We start from the raw sequence: 22201 nt of genomic DNA, 5'->3' as shown, positions 1-22201 counted from the left end.
CCCATAGTCTGGGGAGAAGACAGGCTATGAAGAGAGCCTATGGATGCAAGTCCAGTTAGCTGGGGGAGGGGGTGAAAGGCAAGGCAGGGCTAATAAACAATACCTGGTGCTTGTCTGTCAGATTGAATTTAAAAAGATCTTCCTGGGGGTAGCTAGGTTGCTCAGTGGATTGAGAGTCAGGCCCAGAGATGGGAGGCCCTGGGTTCAAATCTGGCCTCAGACACTTCCTAGCTATGTGACCCTGGGCAAGTCACTTAACCCCCATTGCCTAGCCCTTACCACTCTTCTGCTTTAGAACCAATACCCAATATTGATTCTAAGATGTAAGGTATGGGTTTAAAAAAATGTTTCAGGCTGGGGAACCCCCTGGACTTAGAATAAGGTGCCCCATATTCTAGGTCCAGCTCTGCCACAGTAGGGCCACCCGCAAATCAACTTTCTATGCTAAATCAGTTGAGAACGGACAAAGAGAGTCTACACTGAAGGAACAGAATGAGGAAGGGAAGAATAGAGCTTTGGATTTGAATGAATGATCCTGGCTAACTTGGTGCTAAGCTCATTGGTTTCTGCCAGCCAAAGGAGCTGGTAGATTCTACCCTGGTAGAATCTGAGTAGTCTTCTAGTCCCAGCATTTAGACAACTTGCACTGCCTGAGGCCAACACCATTCTAGGATTTTTCTGGGTGTATGTAATAACATCTCAGCTAGCAGCTTATTGCCTGTGTGACCCTGGACAAGTCAGTGTAGGGCTTGGCAGGGGCAGAAAGGCTTAATGAATGTTTTTTCATTCATTCACTTAAGATCTCCATGCCCTAGGGCTACTTTCCAAGACACTAAGGTGGAGAGCCAGTGCCTTCCTGCATCTGTAAAGGGAGTTTACTCATTAGGACTTCCCTTTGCCAAAATAACCATTGATTTAGTAGAAAAAAATAATAAATTGTGGATTTGAAACATTCAATAAGGAAAATGGGAGCAAGAAGCATAAAGAAATTACTGGGAGAAATGTGGAGTGCCCAGCCAAGATGGTGGGATTGGGGGAAGCCGGACATGCCAGCTCCCTCCACAATTACAACCAAGACCTCAGCAGAGCCCCAGACTGGGTAGTGACAAATCCAAGGGGAAACTGCTAGCTTTGTCTTTCTGGACTGAGATCATAAATTCTACCCACTGGCAAGTGACTAGGGCAGGTGCTGTGGAAGAGCTATGGACCAGGATTGTATCCCAGGGCTCTGAATAAAGCCGGGCCAACTGCCCAGGACCACGAGGACAGATCCTGGACTTGGCACCACCCAGGGACAAGTTAATGTTGCCTAGACTGGAGTTAGGCAATTCCTAACAACTGAGAAACAACTAGGAAAGCCCAGGAGGGCAGAGATTGGACTAAGCCCCAGATCTGACCCTCACTTAAGCTCCTTCTGTGATCCTTGAAGAACAAGGCACTCAATACCCAAAGAACTTGGTCTCCAGAACCCAAAACAAGGCCCAAACCATACAAAGCCACCATATGACATCCCTGCCAGAAGTACAAAAGCCAGATCTAACACCAAGTCTCAATTAGAGAAGGATGATAGAATTAACTTTTTTGATATCAGAAAGATATCTAAGATCACCCCAGTGCAAATACTAATGATACGGAAATGGGTCTTGATCAATGACACATGTAAAACCCAGTGGAATTGCTTGTTGGTTCCAGGAAGGGGGATGGACAGAACATGAGTCAAGGAACCATGGGGAAATAGTCTAAATTAATTAAATAAACAAAAAAATATATATATCTAAGACAGAAACCGAGGAACGGAGAGTAACTCCAAATCAAAGCCTCAAAGAATGACCCAGTTTAGCCACAAGATCAAGGAGAATTCATAGAAAATAAGTTTAAAATGATTAGAAATGAAACGAGAGGCATTGGAGAAAAGAACTGGAAAAGAAGTGAGAGTTTTGAGAGGAAAAATTCAGAGACCCAACAGCTTAACACAGGAGGTTTAATGACTCCATAAGACAAAAAAATAAAATAAAATAAAATAAAATTCAAACAACCAAAAGATCAAAAAAATGAGAAAATGTAATGTATCCTCTTACAGAAAACAACCAACTGGGAAACTCCTAGCAAGCCAAGACTAAAAAAAAGAGCCTGGACCTCATCACAATTGAAAGAACTAATGAAAGAAAAGGACCCGGATCCTGTAGAATAATAATAATAATGGCTAGCACAGGGGTAACCGGATTTGAGTCTTTCCCAGATAAGAATGGTTTTTTACATTCTAAAACAAAGTTTGGCTGTTATTTTGAAATGGAAAATCCATCCTTAGTTGGGGATTTGGCCCTCCGGGCTAGTCTAGTAAGCTGTCTGGCAATAACTCTTTTTAGGTTTTGCCCACCTTAAAAGGAAAGGGGAAGAAAGGGAGAATGTATTGTCATAAGAAATTAATATTAAGATCCTAGAAATGGGAGATCATTCAGGCCGGCCTTCCTTCTAGAGTGTGCCTTTCCTCAACATCTGTATGAACACAACACTTGAATGGCAAAGAGCCAGGTCCCATGGAGGGATGGGGAAGTGGGAGACTTGCTCATTTTGTTCCAAGCTAAATTCTAGCTCCCTTCCATTTCTACCCATTGTTCCTTGTGCTCTCAGGGGCCAAAGAACAGGCGTTGGAGAGCTCTTCTCCCCCACAGCCACAGCCACTGCCCACAAGAGTTGCTCCTCTCCCAACATCTTCTCTAAACTAGTTAACCTCAGTTGCTTCTCATTGATTTTATGGCTGTCCTCTTCTGGACATATTCCATCTTGTCAGCAGCCCTTCTCAAATCTGGTGCTCAGAAAGAATGGCACCCAGCAGCCATTTGAGGTATGGCCAGGACACTAGTAGGTCATCAGTGTCACAGTGAATTGAGGACTGACTATGACCAGTTATAAAAGAAGTCCTAGGGAACCCCAGCAGCAGCAGCTCTCTGAGCTCTCCAGTGTGGGTATCCCCCCAACAATGTGGATTGCAGCCCATCTTATCTCTACAACTCTTGCCCAGAGGTTCCTCCACAATTCTTCACTAGGGGGCCACTCAAGGTGTGCACACTCTTCTGGGATACCAATGGAAGCCAGGTCAGACCCATCCACATTTTCCCCATGTGCCCAGCCCAGCTTGTTTTCCTCCTCCATGATCCGGATGTCTCTCATACCACCTCCCCTGCATATTTCCTTGTCTAGAACTTGCTGCCCACCCGGAACCCCCGAGCCGCCAGGCTTGGGCACCTCACCCCACCTAAGACATTACATTGAACCCTGGGAAATTTCCTCTCCCATCTCTAGTCTTGATTCTGCCATCATATTAAGCACCCTCCTAGCTTTGTGTCCTGGGCAAATTAGATAAGCGAGCTTTCTCTGGCTCCATCTAAGATGGTTTTTATCAGCGTTTTTAATCAGGAGCCTTTCTCGGCCGGCTGGGCCTTGGGGAGGGATGGGGGTAGACTGGCGTAGAGAAGTGGGCAGTGAGGCTGGGAAGGCCAGCACAGGGGGCTGGGCTCTCTAAGGTCCTAGAGAGTCAACAGTGTCTGCAGGGCCAGGCACAGGGGTACCTTACTTACCAGGAAAGAGAACCCTGATGAGAAGTAGAAAGCCTTCCTTGGACTTCTCTGAACTAGAGGGAATCACAAACCTGAGCTCCCCTGGCCAAGGAGAGGTGGGGGAAGGGGAGTGGAGAATCCCTCTGCACCACGTGGTTGAGGAAGAGCATGGGAGGGGATGGGGGGGGGCGGAGGCCAGCATGGGAAGTGCTGTGAAACTAGGCAAGGGACCCAGGCAAGAGAAGGTTTCAGAGCTAGCTAGGGCCTCCATTGGAGTCTGTCTCAAAGTTAATGGCTGAGAGGCCAGAACAAGTTCTGCTTCAGACTTAATCAGGGGACTTTGGAATATGGGGGGGGGGGGCAGAGGCAGCCTCAGATAGTTTAATGGAGGACTGTAAGGGCCTAGAAGGCAGCAGCATTTGCAGGAGCTTAACACTCAACGAATTTGAATGGAATGGCTCAAAGGGGACCAGCCCAAGTAGAACAGAGGCAGGCTAGAACAGATCAAGAAATACAGGGTGCCCAGAGGAATGGTCTCCTGAAGGCTTACTGGAGTCTAGCAAGGAACTAACTCCTCAGTTGTGGGGAGAAAAGAGGGGAGGAATTTTCTACCAGTAAGATTTAATCATCCTAGTTCTGCTCCTAATTTTTTTCCATATGGCTTTGGGCCTCAGTTTCCTCCTCTGAAAAATAAGACTGGTGGGACCGGATGAACTAGCCCTAAATCTATTCTTAGCCCCTGACAAAAAGAAAGGTCCCCAGAGCCCACAGGTCCAAAGTGAACTCAGTATCTTTTCCCCTTAATCCCTTCCCTCCCTCTTCACAACTTCCCAATCATCTGGGGAGGCTCCACCACTTCCCTCTCAACCCCCCTCCAAATCTAATCTTGGGCAAGACCTATGGATTCCGCCTCTGTGATATGTCCCCCTTTCCTCCTCTAACCCAGCCACCCCCCCCCATCTGGATAATATTTTAATAGCTGCTGGTGGATCTCTCCCCAATCTAGTCCATCCCTCAAGTGACCTCCCTAAAGGGCAGAGTAGACTATAGGGACTCCCCCACCCTATTCCACAAGCACCAGTGGCCACAGATCCTTCCAGGATTAAATATGAAATCCTCTCCTGGGCTTTTAGAGCCAGTCATAAGACAGCCCCTCCTACCTTTCCAGTCTTCTTTACTCCATCCAAGATACTCCGTCCAGGCTCCGAGCACTTTCTCCGGGCATCCCCCATTCCTGGAATGCTTTCCCCACTCCAGGCTTCCTTCTAGTCTCAGCTCAGATGGCATCTTCCACTAGAAGCCTTTCCTAACCCTACTTAATATCAGTGCCTCCCCTCAGTTTTGATTAGCTCCAATTTAGTTGTTTGCAAGTTGTCTCCCCTGTTGGATTGTGAGCTACTTGAGAGCAGGGATTAGGGCTGGTCTTTTCCCTTCTCCCTGTGGCCCTCCAGGACTTAGCACGGTGCCTAACACTTAGGTAATGGCTTAATAAATGCTTGCTCACTGCCCAGTCCTGTTCTTTCTCACCACACTTTCTATTAGTGTGGAGGGCAGCGCCACCCCACCCAACCCCGCCACCCCCCACCCAGCACTCAGCCAGGATTCCTCACTCTCTCACTCCTCACGTCCAATCTGTTGCCACATTCTGGCACTTCTGCCTTGAGACCAACTCTTATATGGCTCCTCTCCTCTGACACTGCCACCACCTGTTGCAGGCCCTCATCACCTCTTGCCCAGAATATTGCAACAGCCTGCTGGTCTTCTCCCTGCCTCAAGTCCCACCCCCCACTCCAGTCCACCCTCCACTCAGCTATCAAGTGATCCCCCTAAAGTGGAGGTCAGGCTCATGTGACTCTCCCCACCCTACCGCACCCCATGCCACGCCACACCACACCACGCCATTCCACAAACTCCAGTAGTGGTGCCCTCTTCCCTCCAGGATTAGATCTGAAATCCTCTCTTCGCCTTTTAAAGACTGGCAGAAGACAGCTCCATTTTCTCTGGCTGGCCCCTGCGCCTGGAATACTCTACCTCCTCATCTCCTTCCTGGCTTGCCCTAGATTCCTTCTGATCTCAGCTAAAATCTCAGCCTCAGCCTCCCTCATCCTAGTGCCTTCCCCATGTAATCGCCTCTCATTTATCCTGTCAGTCCCTAGGGGATTTGTGCCTAATTGTTTGCATGTTGTGTATTCCAGCAGCCCTCCCGCCCCCCCCCATTAGATTGGGGCCTTCTAGGGGGCAGGGCCTGCTTTTCCGCCCTTGTTTTTCCCCTTCTTATTTGCCCAGCATTTATTAGCACCCAGCATGTATCTGGCTAATTGTCTAAGTGACTCCTCTCCTGCAGAGATGCAGTGGGGCACCTAGATAGAGGACACAGTAGGACCACAGGCTCACTCCCAAGAGGACTGGGGACTCATGGAAGTGGAGGGAACAGTATTGCTAGGAAAATGGCCATTGACTACTAGGAGAATGCCAGAGGAGCTAAAGAAGTTTCCAGAGGGTGGCAGGGTCAGCTCAAGCTTCCAGAATATTGTGAGGGCACCACCCACACCCATACCCATAAGGGCATAAACTATTTTTGGCCTCTCTCTCCCCCACAGATGACTGGCCCATACAGAGCACACTTAAGTGTATGTTGAATTAGGGAAAAGTCCATCACTGGGCATTTGGAAGGTCTCAATGTGGGATAAGGGGAAGACTGCTGGAAGCAGTATTTTAATTATAAGGTCTAGAACTGGAAGGGGGACCTTAGAGAAGAGGTAAATGATAGTTAATTTTCCCCCTCCCTCCCAGTGTTCCAGATGGAAGACCCTGAGCCAGGGAAGAAGGGGACTTACCTGAGGACTTCTAAGTGGCAGTACTGGCTTCGGATCCAGCGGTTCACAGTCTCGGGAGTCACACTGCCCAAGAGTCTGGGCAGAGAAGTAGCATGGCAGCAGGTGCCTGAGGACCCCACAAGAGGGACTGGAGTTCAGGAAGATTCTAGTTCTTCAGAAGGGCAGGACATGGGCTTCTGTCCTATAGGAAGGGAGTGGAGGCGGCAGGCTCGGCCTTAGGCATATTGGGCATTGCCCCCACCCAAACAGCACTAGACTAAAGAGCTGAGTTACTGGAAGCCAGGGGAACTAGCAGTCTCTTAAGTAGGGGAGGGAAGAGAACTTGGGCCTAAGACCTATGAATAAGACCTGAGCTATGAATGAGAATGAAGGCATCTCATTCTCTGTTGGGAGCTAGCATTTATGTGGGAGCCTGGGGTGCTCAGGTTGGGGTGGGGAGCATTATGTAAAGGGGGGGGGGGAAGAGGCAGGTTCTCAATTAGCATTTATGTGTTTACCATAGTAAAGTTTCCAGGAAGCCCCCCCCCCACTCCCAGTGTCCAGGGACAGTTCCTCAAAGACCATTATTTCTGCCCCTTTGACCATTGCTGAGGCCCCCTTCTCCCCCCACCCCAATACTCAAGGCCCTAATGGAACACCCCAGTCTAGCCTACCAAACATTTTTAAGTACCTACTGCATACAAAGCCCTGTGCTTGGAGCTGGGATCCCTAAACCGAAAATGCAAGATGAGCAGAAGACTTCCCTTGTACAGAGTTGAGGGGTTTGGGGGAGACGTACAATACAAAGGAGAAGATATAAAAATAAAATCAAAGGAGAAAGCACTTACGCCAGCTGTGGGCCTTGTAGGGTTCAAGTAGAGATGGAGGTATAGGAGTCCATTCTTGCCAGGCATGCATGAGGGACAACTGGTGCAAGAGCCCAGAGGTGGGCTAGGAAATGTTGCTGGAGGGCAGGGGTTCTTCACCTTTTGTGTGTGGTGGAGGGCCTCTTTCATAGTCTACTTAAGCCTATGGTTCATTTTCAGAATAATGTTTTTAAATGCACAAAATAAAATAGAGAGTATTACAAAGGAAGCCATTGAAATTGAAATATAGCAGCCAACACATTTAACAATTTTAACATTTTAAAAGTTCAGGGCAGCCAGGTTAGAAATTCCTGGGGGAGGAGGTGGGGGGTGTGAGGCCAGACAGGGGAGCCCAAATTAACTGGGGAAGATTTCCAGGGTTTGGGAATTGTTGATTGTGGAAGTGTTTGCACATGCCCAATGAAGTCATTCTGAGTTTGCTGTGGAACTAGTGGAGATTAATTGGTTGTTTGGGGCTGTCTGAGACACCCCTTGGTGCTCGCCTTCATCACAGGCTTTGTTTTTTGCCTTTATTGCCCATTTTGCCTTCCCCCCCACTTTTAAGATGGATCCGGTTAGAATTCTGCCCACACATACATCCTCACCCCAACCCCAGCCACTGATGGTAGCCATAAAGCAGAGCCATATGGTAATTATGTGTGTTCTGACCCACATCTCCTAGATGGGGGAGTCTCTGACCCTAGCTTTGGAGGGACAGTGGTGTAACTTGTGAGCTCAAGAGAGGGGCACCCATGCAGCCAGGAACCCACTGCATAGAGAGTCTTAGTGCTCAGGACTTGGGCAATGGGAGTCCCAGTGGCCTCTGCCCAGGCCCAGCTTACCCTACCAGCCCTGGTCAGATCTGGGCTCCACAGCCTAGGAGAGACCAATGAACTGGACTGGACGGGGTCCAGATGTAAGCAATCAGGGTGGCAAAGGAGTCTCAAGTTTTACCATATGGTGGACTGATTAAAGGAGATGGGGCCAAGGAGCCTAGAGAAGACTTGGGAGTATCTGCCGAGGGCCCTTCTAGCTAGCGATCTAGAGTTTTCTAGGAGAGTCTGTCTAAGGAGACGGTGTCCCTTCCAGCCGGGAGTCTCTGACCCATGCTCCTAAAGCCCGGGGTAACAAAGGATGGCCTTGCTTAGCCAAAACTCAAAGGGTTTGGGAAGTTCACCCTGGGGAAGGAGGGGGCAGGGAGAGGCAATCTTGGCAGTAAGACTTCTCGGGGAGAGGTGGGGACAGACCACCTCGAGGGGCTCTAGAGCTGGGGGAATAGCAAGGGCCTAAAGTCACATAACTGGGGAGCAAAAGCCCGGTAAGGCATCATTTAGACAATGCAGGCCTGATGGGAAAGGGGTTGCCTCTCTAGCAGCTCCAAGTCTGATTTCTTGCCAGGAGAAGTCTGAACCCTTAGGAGAGCTGAATCTCTGGACAGGGGTGCACTGGGACAAGTTGAATTCACAACCAGCTCTCTCTAGGGGGAAAGGAAGGTACTTAGACCACCCTCTTAAAGTGTAATCTGCATGATTAACATTTGGTCCCTCACTTTCTTAAAGGTCCGGGTCAGTAAGTCAAGTCTGGATTTGGACCATATGCCAATTTTCGGAGGTGGAAATAATTTCACACAACGCACCCTGGTGCCTGCCTATATGGGGTCCTGGGGAGGGGAGGGGAGGTGATGATGGGACTCACCAGCGTGTTGGAAGGATGCTTTTCTAGTGACTTCCAGGGAGTCCAAGCCCTCAGGGTAGTATCATATAGCTGGAGACCTGTATTCATCTCTGGAGCAAAAGCAGCATTCACCAGAATGTGAGGGGGCTTCCCCACTATTTAGCAATGGCAACTTTGTTTCCCCCCCCCCTCCCAGGGCTCCCAGTAGACCTGGAGGGACCGCTTGTGCTTAGGAGTCCCCAGTAAGAACGAGAAGGAGGCTTCTTGGGGTTCAGGGGAGAGAATCATGGTGATTATGGGCTACTCTGGGTCCTGGCTCTTTCTGTGTTTTCTGTGGGGCAAAATAACGAATGGTAATGGAACCCAGGCTTCCTTTTACCCGCGTTTTTGGAGGCCCGGGACCCCAAGCTTTCCTCTAGCTGCCTTCTGAGATGGGGTAAAGCAAGTCTTGGATGTTCTTTGGGGGCTACTACTCCCAAGGCTCAATCCAGTCTGTAGAAGGCCAAGGTTTGGGCTACTGGACCATGAGTTATATTGAATTGGGTGTGACGTATCCTATCGTGAGCCTAAAGGGGAGTTCCTATGGTAAGCCAGGGGCAACTGGGGCCAATTCAAAGAGTTTTAAGCAAGGGAAGTGATGTGATTAGCTCTGGGCCTTGGGAAGATTGTTTGGGCAGCTGACTTGGAGGAGGCTGATGTGCCCTGGCCCCCTCCTCTGAGTCAGGAGCCCCTGGGTCTGAGTCCCAGTTCCGCCAAGACCTGGCTGGGTAATGTTGGGCAAGTTAGTCGTGTTAGTTAGTTAGTGAGTGAGTGACAGCAACGCGGGCTTATTGAGGGCAGCTTCTTTCTGCCACTGGCAGGATTTGGGGTTTGGCTCCCTGTCCAGCACTTTCATCCCATCGTTTCCCAATTCCCGAAAGGCCTCATCTGTAAGACAAGGGGATTGGTCTGGATCAGGAGTTCTTAACCTAGAGTCTGTGAACTTCAAAAAAAAATATTTTTCAGTATTATTGGTTTCTTCTATTGTCCCGGTACTTTCTTTTATGCATTAAGACAACATTATTTTGAGGAAAGGTCCCTAGGCTTCACCAGACTGCCAGAGGGGGCCACGACACAGAAAAAGGTTAAGAACTCCTGGACCAGATCGTCTCTAAAGTCTCTCCTAGCGCCATGAGTCCGGTTTCTTCCTTTCTCTACCCCGTGAGAATCCTGGCCAGTTTTCTATTCCCGCTGGGCCCTGAAAGACCTAGCTAGTCTGAGAAATTATCTTGTCCCAGAGTAGACTGGGCTGCTATGGGGAGGAAGGGAGTTGCCCCTCTCCCTAGGCAGTCTAGGTTGAATCGGATGGCTTCTGAGGTTCCTTCCAACCCTTAGACTCGAGTTCTGACTTGGGCTTCTTGCCAGTTGTCATGTCGTTCGCCTTTCCTTGTCTTGTTTCCTCGCATGTAAAATCGTGATGAGAACACATTCTCTGTCTATTCCTTCCAGATTACTAGGAGGAAAGTACTTGGTGAATGGTAAGGCTCCAGAAAAGGGGGAGCTTTGCTAAGGACTCTCTGATTGGATGGCTCTGTCTGAGCCATTTTGCCTCCTGTTAGCCCCTGCTGACCCTGACTCCCTAACAGGTCAGTGGGAATCTCCCCTCGCCCTACCCACCCACCCTGGCCCAGGTATCCCGAGTGTTTCAAGGAAGTCAATCACACCTTTTTGTTTCTAATGCCACGAAAATACGTTTTATTGTTACATTAAACACACAATTTTTAAGGCAGTTAGATAATTAAAATCCAGTGCTTTAAGGCATGATTTCATATAGTAAATCCAACTCTAATAGAATTCTTTTAAATAAATTTAAATTTTTTATTCTTCTCGCCTGACTTTTATGAAAGAATCCCTATCTAGGTTTTAAAATGTGCTGATCTCAATCCTGTCAATTGATCACCTGAACTATTCCAAATTCTTGCCATTCAGTGTCCCAGGGACAGCAAAGTGAGTGGCAGAGCTGAGAAAAGAGGTCAGAGTGGGGACCCCAGTAACTAAGAAAGCCATTAGGAAACACTAAGATTAGCACCCCACATCCTCACAGCCCCGGAAGGGGCCGGAGTCCAAAGTGTGGTATAGACTAGGGGCGAGGCTTCTGAAGGATAGCTATTCTTCGGAGCTTCTCTTGGGTGATTCTCCTGGTTAGAAGTGTGACACCACTAAGCTTTCGGGTCGTGCTTCTCTCACCCTCTTTCACTGTGCCAGATGGGTCCGTGGCTCCTTCTCTTAGTGGCTTCTTGGCTCCACTGGGGCATCGTTTCCGTCATCTGGCTTTTCTTGATCTTCTTGGTATCCCCCTCAGGCTCAGGTGGAAACATCTGGAGATAGGGTTGATTTGAATGATTCCATTGTGGGTGTTTCAATATAGAATTGTAATGAATCCTTCATTAAAGTGCCATCTTCCTTTAGTAAAATCCACAGGAGTAGAGAAGGTGGGAGTGAATTTGCAAATTTGTCCCTGTGGGAGCCCTGGGATGGAGGAGGAAGGAGTGGATGGGGAGGGTGGTTGTGGCCCTAAGTGTGACTGAAAGATTTAGGGTGGTGGCCCTAAGCGAGACTGAATCCTGCCTGGCCAACTCTCCAGAGAAAGAATCTGGTCACTTGATCCCAAGCAGTACCATAGCTAAAGAGGAGGAGAGCCTCTTAGCACTTGAGATGGCCACCATTTTCTCTCTCCAGAGCCACCACCGAGAGAAACAAATAGGTCTGGTGAATGTTCATGGTGGTGGTTCAGTAGAATGCCTACCGAACGAAAGGAACAAATCGAACTACTAAGAAAACTTTTGGGGGGGATCTAACTTGGAAAAGCAATGGGCCACAACTAGATTTTTTTGTCCAGTGACTCCCAAGTTTGAATTGAAGATTCGTTTGAGAGAGAGAGAGAGAGAGAGAGATTAGAATTCATCACATAGGCGTGATAGTAATAAATAAAGGAAGGAAAGATGTGTCCCTTACACATTAATATTTCTTAAGCAATAAATAATAAATAGATGTATGTGAGAATCTGTTCCTTAAATACTTCTTAAGCAATAAATAATCATAATAGGTATGTCTATTTTGTGAAGAAAGAAGATTACGCTATATTTTTTTTGGGGGCTGATTGCCTTGAGCTTGGACTATGAAAAGTGCCAGTTGGGCAGCTCTCAGGTTGAATCCCAAGTACAGATTTGTGTCTGAGCCCTGCCTACAATGCCGCTGTCTGAACTACTTCCCCGAAACACCGAATATGCTCAGCCTTCATTTGAAAAGTCACCTAGTTTCCTCCAACTAAACTTCCCAGGTTTGCTTTCTCTCCCTCTGACCATTCCCAGCATGAACTGGTCAGCCTATCCAAATCTTCACTCATACCATGTTTCTGCCTGGGAATTTGCGCGTCACCCCCAAAGTGGCCCTCTACTCCAATTTCCCCCCTTCCCACTATCTCTTAGCCCCTCTAACGCCACCTCATTCCCCCCCACCAACCAAGGTCAGTGACGGCAATCTTTTCTTTCCTCTGTCCGTTCTATTATTCCACACGTGCCAATATTTAAGCATTTCATCGGGTGCTTGGTGCGAGTCTGGACACGGATGAGCTGGATGGAAATGGGCTCAGTTTGTCTCTCTTAAGTGTGTTCTGGTGGCAGAAACTGAGAGGGATGTTTCCAAGGAGGACTGGCCATTACCCAGTGGAGCATCCCTGAAACTGGGCTTCCACTCCAAACCTCTTTCTGAAATCTGATGATCTCATCTGTTCTATTTTTATGCCCGCTCTGGGAAAGAGAAGACGGACAGGGTCCTCTGTGGTTGCAAGATTCAATTATGAACGCATAGCAGACCCTGTTTGGGAAGTCTCTACCTTAACTTTCCTGGAAAACCCGAAAGCTACCACTTGCTCAGATCCAGGCACCCCACACTCAGAGATTCTAAAGGAGACGTTGCCCCGGGTGACCTGTGGGGGCCCATCTACTTGTGACATTTTGAGAACAGCAGCAGCAGTGTACTGTCTGCCCTTGGGAATTCTGCCTGATGGCCTGGGCTCAGGGGAAGTGTTCCAAACCCTTCAGGACACCATTAGACCGACTGACTGCCCTGTACTAAGAATTAAGTCAGAGGTGAGCTTTCCAATTGAATTCAGTAGACATCAGAGTAACATTTTGCAGCTGAAATTTAGGAAAGATGCCATTCATTTAAAGTACTGGATTATCTCACCGGCTTCCTTGACTGCCATTTGAAGCACAGGTGGGCCCGCTTAAGTATATGTAAATTCACGCTCACAAAACAGATGACTATGGTGTCATATTCATGCGACCAAAAGATACTTCATTTACAGAAGGCTTTAACCACAAGCTTCCCTTAGGAGCTCCCCCCAAATACATCAATTGGTTATATAGAGATGACTAGCCACTTAGCCAAGAGGCTGGGGGAGCAGGGATGAGCAGAGGGGAAGAGGAGACGAGCGTGGGGAGCCACTGACAAATGAAGATCAATCGGAAAGAAAGCTGAAGTAGCTTTGAAATCAGAATGGCAAACACTGGGGAACTTGAGTGAGTTCTCTAAACTTGTATTATGTATTTTCAAAGATATGCTACTATTACGCAAAGTATAAGGTACACTTGTACGATGAGCTAAAACACACTCACTAATCTGTACTTCTAAGCCTGCTGGTGTGATGTATCTAGTGTGTAGGTGTGTGTCGAGCATATGTGTGCATGCATGTGCATATAGGGGTGCACGTGTGTATGTATGTGCATATAGGGGGTGTTTGTGTGTCTGTGTGTGCATATAGGGCGTGTACGTGTGGGGGGGGGTTGTGGGTGTGTGTAGACTCTTGTGTCGGAGCAGGGAGAAGTACGGTGCATCAAGCTTTAAGCGTATAGTATGCGGAGCAAACTTAGAACTGGGACCTGTCACTTAGCCATCACTAAGGACACACGGCGAGACTTCTGTCTTCACAGATAGGTGTCTCCTTGAATGCGCCTGGCCCCGGCATAGGTTGGCTTGCGCCTCATCCTCATCTCATGGATTTGCTCCTGCAGGTCAACGACAAAGTAGTAGGCCGACTCCTTGGTGTTGCGGACGATGCGCTGGTACTCCTTGCGGAAGTTCTGGTTGAGGGTTCCGTAGATCATCGCGTTGACGCAGCTGTTGAAGTAGGCCAAGTAGTAGCTCCCGATGTACATCCACTCTGGAATGCTAGGGCCGACGCCCAGAGGATCGAAGACCCGGGCCAGCTTGATGAAATTCAGTGGGCCCCAGCACAGAGCGAAGAGGACGAAGACCAGAAACATCGTCATGAAGTTGCGGACGTCCACTAGCATGAACTTTGGCTTGGTCACCTTGACCCGATGATTGACTTGAATGACCAAGATCCAGATCCTCAGGTAACAGAACGCCACCACCGTCAGGGGGATGAGGAAATGGAGGGCCATCATTCCAAAGGCGTAGAAGGCAGAGGAAGTGTAGACAAAGCTGCAAGTATAGACCTGGGGATTATACTGCACGGTGGTCACATAGTAGGTGGGGATGAGGGCCAACATGGTCATCAGCCAGGTCACGATGAGGATGAGGATGCTGTTCCTTCCGGTGAAGATCTTCTCGTACAGGAGGCTATGGCAGATGTAGCAGTAGCGGTTGAGGGCTATCACCATGATGTTAAAGACGGAGCTAACAGCGCTAATGCTTGTAATCAGGCTGCTCAGTTGACAGTGGAGTTTTCCCATGGTCCAGCCGTTGTTCAAGATGGCAATCAGGGTCATAGGATAAGGATACACAGCAACAAGCATGTCGGCCACAGACAAACTGATTACAAAGATGTTCCCTGGAAAAGAAGGGAGGAAAAAAGAAACAGAAGGAAAAAAGAGAAGAAGGAAGAAAAAGGATCAACCGAAGAGCATTAAAATCTCATCGAGTTAAGACTAATTTATAGAAAAGGTCAGTTGAAATTAGACAAGACCTGAAGTATATTGAGAGAAAAAATTCAAAGCAATGAAATTCAGGGCTGACAGAACTGTGGAGAAAGATACACTCATTCATTCATAGCTAATGGAATTGCAGACTTAGAGAGAGCATATCTGGCAGCATATAGTACTATACACCCCCACCCACCCACCCAAATTCATCCTCTGGGGCCCAGCTCTCCAGTGATGAGCTTCTGTCTCCATATTTAGTTAGGTTGGTCCTCCGCGAACAGACCCACGAGATCCCGAGCAAGTCCCATCCTCAAAGCTTTTTCACTTGGGTGGACTTGCCGGCATCTAGGTTCTACCAGCCTGGTACACACTGTCCCCAAAACCTGGGCATCTTGCTGCCTCCCACCACTACTACCTCTTCCCCAATAAGAGGTGGGCGAGCATTGCAACTTCCATAGACGAGAGTGCTTATGGGCCCTATCTAGATCTCGGACACATTCCCACAACGGCGGCCCCCTCCCAAAAATGTATACACAGAAACCAAAGATTCTAACTTTTTGAAGTCAGATCGGGTCCCCGTTTTTCAGAAAGCTGAGGCAGGAAGTGCTCAGGGAGGGACAACTTGAGGGAATTGGGCCCCTTGGGGAGGAGGAAGAAGAAGGAAGGGTGCTAAAGACAAAGGCACAGCCCTTCCCAAGGCCCTGGTGTCAGGGCTCCATTTCCATCCCAGAGGTTCCACAGTTCAGAATTTTCCCCATGGCAAATAGAGATCTGCTCTTCCTAGCTCTAAAGCAGTATGGTCTCCTTTGCAAATCAAGAAGGCTCCCTGCCACAGGGCTGGACTCCAGGTCCAGAGCCAGGAGGCTTAATGAAATTCACAACCATGCAGTCTGAAGAATTGCGCTCTTCTCTGGACTATCATTAAGACAATGACAAAAATATAACTGGAGATAAATGGCTGCAAAGGAGAGCATTAGGGATGCCATTTTCTTAAAAAGCTTTTTTTATGGATCAGATATAAATGGGGCGGAAGGAAAGGAAAGAGGAAAAGACTCTGGGAAAATGGCTTACAGGGGATGATGCCCCTAAGCTACTTCCTTGGGTGAAGGTAAGCATTTAAAGATGTCTATTAACTCTTTCAGGATCCAAAGGGGCTCTGCTGTTCTTATGGAGGGTGCTTGGAGGCAGAGAGCCTGGTCAACACAGACAAGTGTTCTTCCTCACAGCACTGTCCTGGGTCCCCAAGAGAGCAGCCTTCCCTTCCCTTCTGGGTATTTCCCTCAGGTCATCTTCCTTTTGCTAGCGAGGGAGGGGGCATTTGAGAGGAAGGTGACGAAGCAATTTTCCTCTGTTCAGAAATCAAGATTGTGGCTGTGGCCCACAATCCTTTGGCCCTGGCTGAGCAATTAAGTCCATTAACAAGGTCACCCTTAGACACACACCAACGTAGGCTCTGAGGCAGTGACAGATCTTTCCCTTTGACCTTCCCTAGCCTGGAGTGATGTCTTGCAAGGTTAGCATAACCAGTTAAGGGAAGCTCTGACTTCCAACAAGACAATTTGCTTTTGGCACATCCAACTGAAGCAGTACAGCCTTCAGAGGCAGACTAAGGATGGCATGATTAAAGATCCGTTGATGTTGGTAATCGATCAAGGGCCACTGCTCGATCTTTTGCATATTACCCTTTTCTGTGATTGGAAATAAATTCCCAGTACCCAGACTGCCACCAGAACTCTGTTGTATAAATCAAGGTCACTAATTCTTGTTCTAAGAGTTACTCTTCTGAAGAGGATTTTAATCTACAGCAAGGGAGCAAAGTGCTTTAAGACTGATTTGGGAAAATTTGTAATTTGTCAGTCATCGTTAGCCCGTTTGTTTGGGGGCCAGCATGTGCTGTGCTTCTGGGTTTGGAAAAGGGACACCGGATTTGATTTGGAAACACTCAGTTGTGACGTCCCAAATTTCCTACTCTAGTCTTTCGAGGTCTACAAGCTCCTCTCTCTCTCCATTTCCCAGGAAACATCATAAGCGGAGTTCTTGATCCTTTCCAAGTCAGTCTTAGATGAGAGTGCTATGGGCCCTATCTAGACATGGGATGTCTGAGCCGGCCGAGACCTTAGGGATCATCCAGTCTAACTCCCAAATTTTACAGAAGGGGAAACTGAGGCTCAGGAAGGGTATGGGATTTGCCCGATAGGTAAATCAACAAGTGAAGTAGGTGGCATTTGACCATCCTTTTTTTTCAGTTTGGGGGCACAGAGAAAAACAATGGTTCTGTGGATTAAAGGTAAATGGGGGCAAAAAGGAAAAAAAATTAGAAGAGCGCTGTAGAGAGAGTGTGAAAATGAAGAAATGATTCTCAAGTGGAAACCAGGAGGACAGAGCCCTTTGGCCTGGAGAGGTACAAGGGGACTAACCTTGGGAAATGTAATCACAGAAAAAAATTTAATTTAATCAGACAAATATTTAGCAGAAAAATATCAGGACTCTGTTCACAGGCCAATGATAAACTAGATGCTAATATTAAACTGCTTTCCAAGAGCAGAGTCTGATCTAGTGGAGCATACACCGGATTATCTATGGACTAAGTCTTGATGGATTTATGGCAGCCTATTTTTATTTTGGAGCCTGCATAGTCCTCCACGTTCAGCTACCGTGTCCACCCTCCCCATCTTTGGGCATAGCCCTTCCCTTGGGCAGATTTTGAGCACTCAGTGAATACACTAGAGGGGCTGTGGGTAGTTGGGACAGAGAGCAGGGTGCCCTGGGCACTAGACACCCTTCTTGGCACATGCAAAGCCCTTCAAGCCACCTGCCACTGCCACAAAATAAAACCAATTCAAAGAATATAAAGATAGTAGACAAGGGAACTAATTTTGTCTGAAAAAAATTTTTCTGGAAAAATCTTCCTGCCAACCAGGGCTTCTACTTAAATCTATTAAGTGTTCCATTTTATCCTTGAAAAAAAAAAAAGGAAAATGGAAAATCTTTTAAATAGATTTTAAAAGAGGTTGGGATTTGGGGTGGGGTGGGGTGGAGTGGAATAAATCCAGGAGAACACAGCAAGTGATCTTCATATGGAACCAGAAGCAGAGAACAGAAGGACTTTAGAAAATATCTGGTGTGACCCCGCCTCATTTTGTGGAGAAAACAAATACCTTGCTGAGGGCCAAAGCTGATTAGTTTTATGGAGGAGGAAACTGAGGCTCAGAAAAGGGATCCATCTTATCCCAGGTCAACTGGTGGCAGAGCCAGGATTAATCCGAACCAAGGATTCCCAAGTTGCCTTCTGGTAATTTTTTCTACCATATCACCATCCCCTTCTTCCTGCTCCCCCTCTTTCACACACCTCTCTTTCAAGGAGGGGTGAGTGTGAGAAAGGGTGGAAAGTGATTCTTTCAAAGGTGATAAAGGCTGGTTTTCTTTTCTTGGAAGGGTCTTGCTGACTGGGCCCAGAGATAACATAGGATCCTGGCAATTGGGAAGGGAATTTGGGCTCTCTGGTCACTAAATGGCCATGGGACCTTGGGCAAATTGATTCCCCTCCCTCTCCCCGATCGATTGTCTGCAAAATGATGGGACGGGACAGACTGATCTCAAGGTGTTGGAAACCTGGGAAAGGCAGACTCTGGCATCCCAGGGTGATAGGCATTTCCCCCATTACCTTTCTTAAGGGGACAAAGCCTAGATAGGGCAGCTTTAGTCTAAAATAAGAAGCTGGTAGGAGAGCCTCTGAGGTCAGAACCAGCAGAAAGTGTGGCCCTCAGATCCCTAGATAGCCCTTGCTGGAAGAAGGGAAGACTGGCTGCCCAGGTCCTCCAGGATAACTGAAGTCATGTCTCAGCTCCCCCCCCCACTCTACCTACCTAAAAAGGGCCCCCAAAGCCCAGCAAAAATAATACCCACTCGCTCTGCATAAATTTACATAAACAGCAAAGCATTTATGCCTAATTATAACTTAGTGACAAATGGGCAGATCATTAAAAAAGGTAGCCTATTAATTTAGCTGGATATTTTTCTTCCTCCATCCAGACTCTCTGGCTGGACTAGGGAAGACCCAAACCTCCATAAGGCCCAATCCCTACCCTGAGGAAGCTCACAGTTTGCTATTCTTCTCTCCCCCCCACCCCCACCCCAGCAAACTGGCCTTAGAAAAAGCAGAGCCTCAGCTTCCCAGCAGGTCTCTTCCCCCCTCTCTGGGCCTCATCTGTTTGTCTCATCTGCAAAATGGGGGGGAGGGGGGCTGGAAGGTAGGATTAGGTGACCTCTCCAGTCCCTTCCAGCTCTGACATTCTTCCAATTGACACGTACACAAATAACCAGAAGGTGTATTTAATTACAAACACTCTACTTTGTCCTGGACGCTCAGGCTTCATAATTTGTGACTTGCCCCTAATGTGGCTGTCAGTTCACAGCTCAAAGAAATTCCAGGGGAAAAGCTATGGCCGTTTAATGGGGTAATTTCTAGTGGCGGGCGGCTGGCCGGGCGGGCGGCGGGCGACGCTTTGGAAAATATTCCTGCAAGATGGGGAGACCTTTCAAGACCTTGGGGTGGGGAATGCTGTGGGAAGCAGCAGTTCTGCTGGTTGGAGAGGGCGGGGGGGGGGCGGTATTTGAAAAGCTATTAAAAAAAAAAACCAATTCAGGTATGTTCTAGCCAAGGAGCTGTGTGGCTTCATCTAACAGTTAGCATCCCCAATGTTTCCATTTCCTCTTGGAGGAAAAGGAAAAAAGATGCCCCTCTGATGCGATTAGTGAAATGGAAAAATAGGGAAAGATAATGAGGGTGAACAAAAGAGTGCCCAGCAAAGGGACTTGTGCTCAGTAAGTATCCAATAAATGTTGGGCGAATGAATGGATGCATTAAAGAACGCACGCAACGCTGTCCTCCGGCCAAGAAGAGATCTCCATGGAGAGAGCAGCCTTGCAAACAGGCCCAGGAAGAGCACCAAATTCGGAATTGATTCATTTGGGCTCTCTGGAGGGTAGGAGGCTCCATGGAACTCTGGGAGAGCGGCTAAATTGCCATCACTCGTTTGCAAGGTTGCCTGCTGGCTCTCTTACTTCCCAACCAGAAATATTTCCTAGCCAAGCTCTCAGAGGCGGTTTAATTTCATGCTGAGAATTTACAAACCGCTACAACAGATGTAAAGCTGTAAGGAGTAATTACACAGCTACTGCTTACCCAAGCAAAACCCGGGTTTGCATCTTTCCTGCAGATTAATCAGTGAGAAAGAAAAATGACGGCAATTGATGGTGCAAATTGCGGCTACGGGGCCATGTATTTAATGGGGGCTCCGAGAAGTTATGGGACAAATTGTCACTGCAAAGTCTCCCATCAGCCACAGATGATTAGGCACCATTGGGCTGGGCTCCCCAACAGGTTGACAGCCAGCTTCCAAGAATCACAGGGCTGGAAAGAACTACGGAGGTCGGGGAGTCCAGCCCATGCCGAGCCGGAACCCTCTCTGCCCCCCCCCACCAAAGTGCTTGGAGACCTCCACTGAAAAGGAACTCCCTTCACTCCGGAAGGAGCCCCTCCAACCTGTTAGGAAATTCAACCTCCTGCCCAGCTCAGACTTGACCTCATCCATAAGAATGCTGAATGAGAAATACCGGAGATGACACACAGTGGGTTCACATTTGCAAAGTAGGGGCTTTCCCTTGTTGTTCAAGGTCTCATTTGATCCTCAGGGTGCCCTTACGAGATATTATCAGTTCCATTTTACAGATGGGGAAACAGAGGCTCTGAGATGAAATACAGTTGCCTAGAATCCACTGCTAGTAAATCTCAGAGGCAAGACAAATCCATGCTTTCATCTGCACTCTGCCACCTCTCCAAGATGTCTGTCTTGAACCTCCTCCCCCGTTGTGTCAGACACACACACACACACACACACACACACACACACACACACACACATATCTCCTTCCTTGTGGATACTATGCCTCTATTAAAGGAGGCCAAGCTTTTTTGCCATCACCATAGACTTTACTGCCTAATGGCCCACCTTCTGAAGATGAGACTCTGGTTACTGAGCTAAGCCAGTTGATACTGGACCCCCTAAATCCATGGTGCCACCAAAGCCTATCTTGGTAGAACCTTCCAGAGCCTGCATTCCGTGGCAGGCTTGCATCCATGCCACAATGAGCTACTGGGACAGGACTGGCGGAGGGGGCCCAAGAAACAAATGAGACTGATATGCCATCTGGTGCTTCTGCAGTGATGGGGGCAGAAGGATGTGAAAAGTTAGAACTACTAAAAATGAGGAGGTTTAAATGGGATTCTTTCTGATGCTAGTAGGCTCTTCAATTGAGAGCCACAAGGAACTTCTGAGGCCATCTAGTCAAGTCCCATCTTTTGAACAGAGGAGGAAACTGGAGCCCAGAAAGGTTAAGTGATTTGTCCAAGGTCACACAAGTAGTAAATGGCAGTAGCAGAATGGGAACTCTGTCTTGGAATCACCTTAATAAGAAATTCTTTTCTAGTACCCAACAATCTGATAAACTAACTGCATTCTTGCTATGATCAAAAACACCAAGAAGTTGCAGCTAAATGGAAGGGCTGAATAATGTCACAACAAATGAAATTGAGTATATCTTAACAGGCAGGAAATGATTGGTTACCTACTGGGGAGTCATTTCAGAATCATCTGTCTGTGTGCAGGCAGATCAATGACTGGTTAGAGGAAAGTTCAAAATCAATACCAAATTAGAAGAAAGACAAAGATAAGAAGGTACTGCCTGGACTTACAAACAACTCCAACCTGACCAATTTCAATAAACTGTTGTTGACTGTGAAAAATGGGAAATGGATAAAGGCAAAGACATTGATTTTGATTATCACCATTTGGGCAACTAAAATGTAAAATTTCTCCTGTCTAGCCCTCATTGCTTATATATATAATGAAGAATTTAGGCTAGTTGAGCTCTAAGATCTCTTCTGGCTCCTAGGTGATAATAGTGTCAAATGTTCTCTATAGTACTCTATGGCTATAACCATAAAGTATGGATCACCATAGGTGCCTGAAGGCTGTCATAAGCATCTGAAATATTGAAAAACCTGGTTGCAAAATACATAACAAACAGGTTCTTGCTTGATCCTCACAAAGCTATGAGTTCCAAAGAGTAAGTATTATCTCCATTTTATAAATGGGGTAATTTCAAAAGGTAGAGAGATCTGCTCACAGACACCAGACAATGTATTAAAGTATTGAAAAGCAGAACTCAAACCCAAGGGTTTTGGATTTCTAGTACTCTACTGTAAAAAGTAGAGAACAGAAAAAAAGAGAGGGAGGGAAAGAAGGAAAGGAGAGAGGAAGGGATGAAGAAGAGGAGAAAGGAAAGGGGAAGGGCAAGAG

The 22201-nt window shown here is 47.6% G+C and overlaps 1 protein-coding gene and 1 pseudogene across 1 annotated transcript in view; both read right to left on the bottom strand.

Moving 5' to 3' along the window:
• The window catches only part of LOC123253624, a 118266-nt pseudogene extending 111287 nt beyond the window's left edge, over positions 1 to 6979 (bottom strand).
• Positions 6980 to 13880: 6901 nt separating this feature from the next.
• GPR50 (G protein-coupled receptor 50) overlaps positions 13881 to 22201 on the bottom strand; it is a 30068-nt gene continuing 21747 nt past the window's right edge. Inside the window, exon 5 of the mRNA XM_044682790.1 lies at positions 13881 to 14749. Within this exon, the coding sequence (XP_044538725.1) occupies positions 13881 to 14749 (869 nt within the window). The remainder of the gene's footprint in view (positions 14750 to 22201) is intronic.

The sequence above is a fragment of the Gracilinanus agilis genome, chromosome X, assembly GCF_016433145.1.
Source record: "Gracilinanus agilis isolate LMUSP501 chromosome X, AgileGrace, whole genome shotgun sequence".
Classification (NCBI taxonomy): domain Eukaryota; kingdom Metazoa; phylum Chordata; class Mammalia; order Didelphimorphia; family Didelphidae; genus Gracilinanus; species Gracilinanus agilis.
Note: the sequence above shows the minus strand (reverse complement) of the source record. Positions and strands in the feature narration are given on the sequence as shown.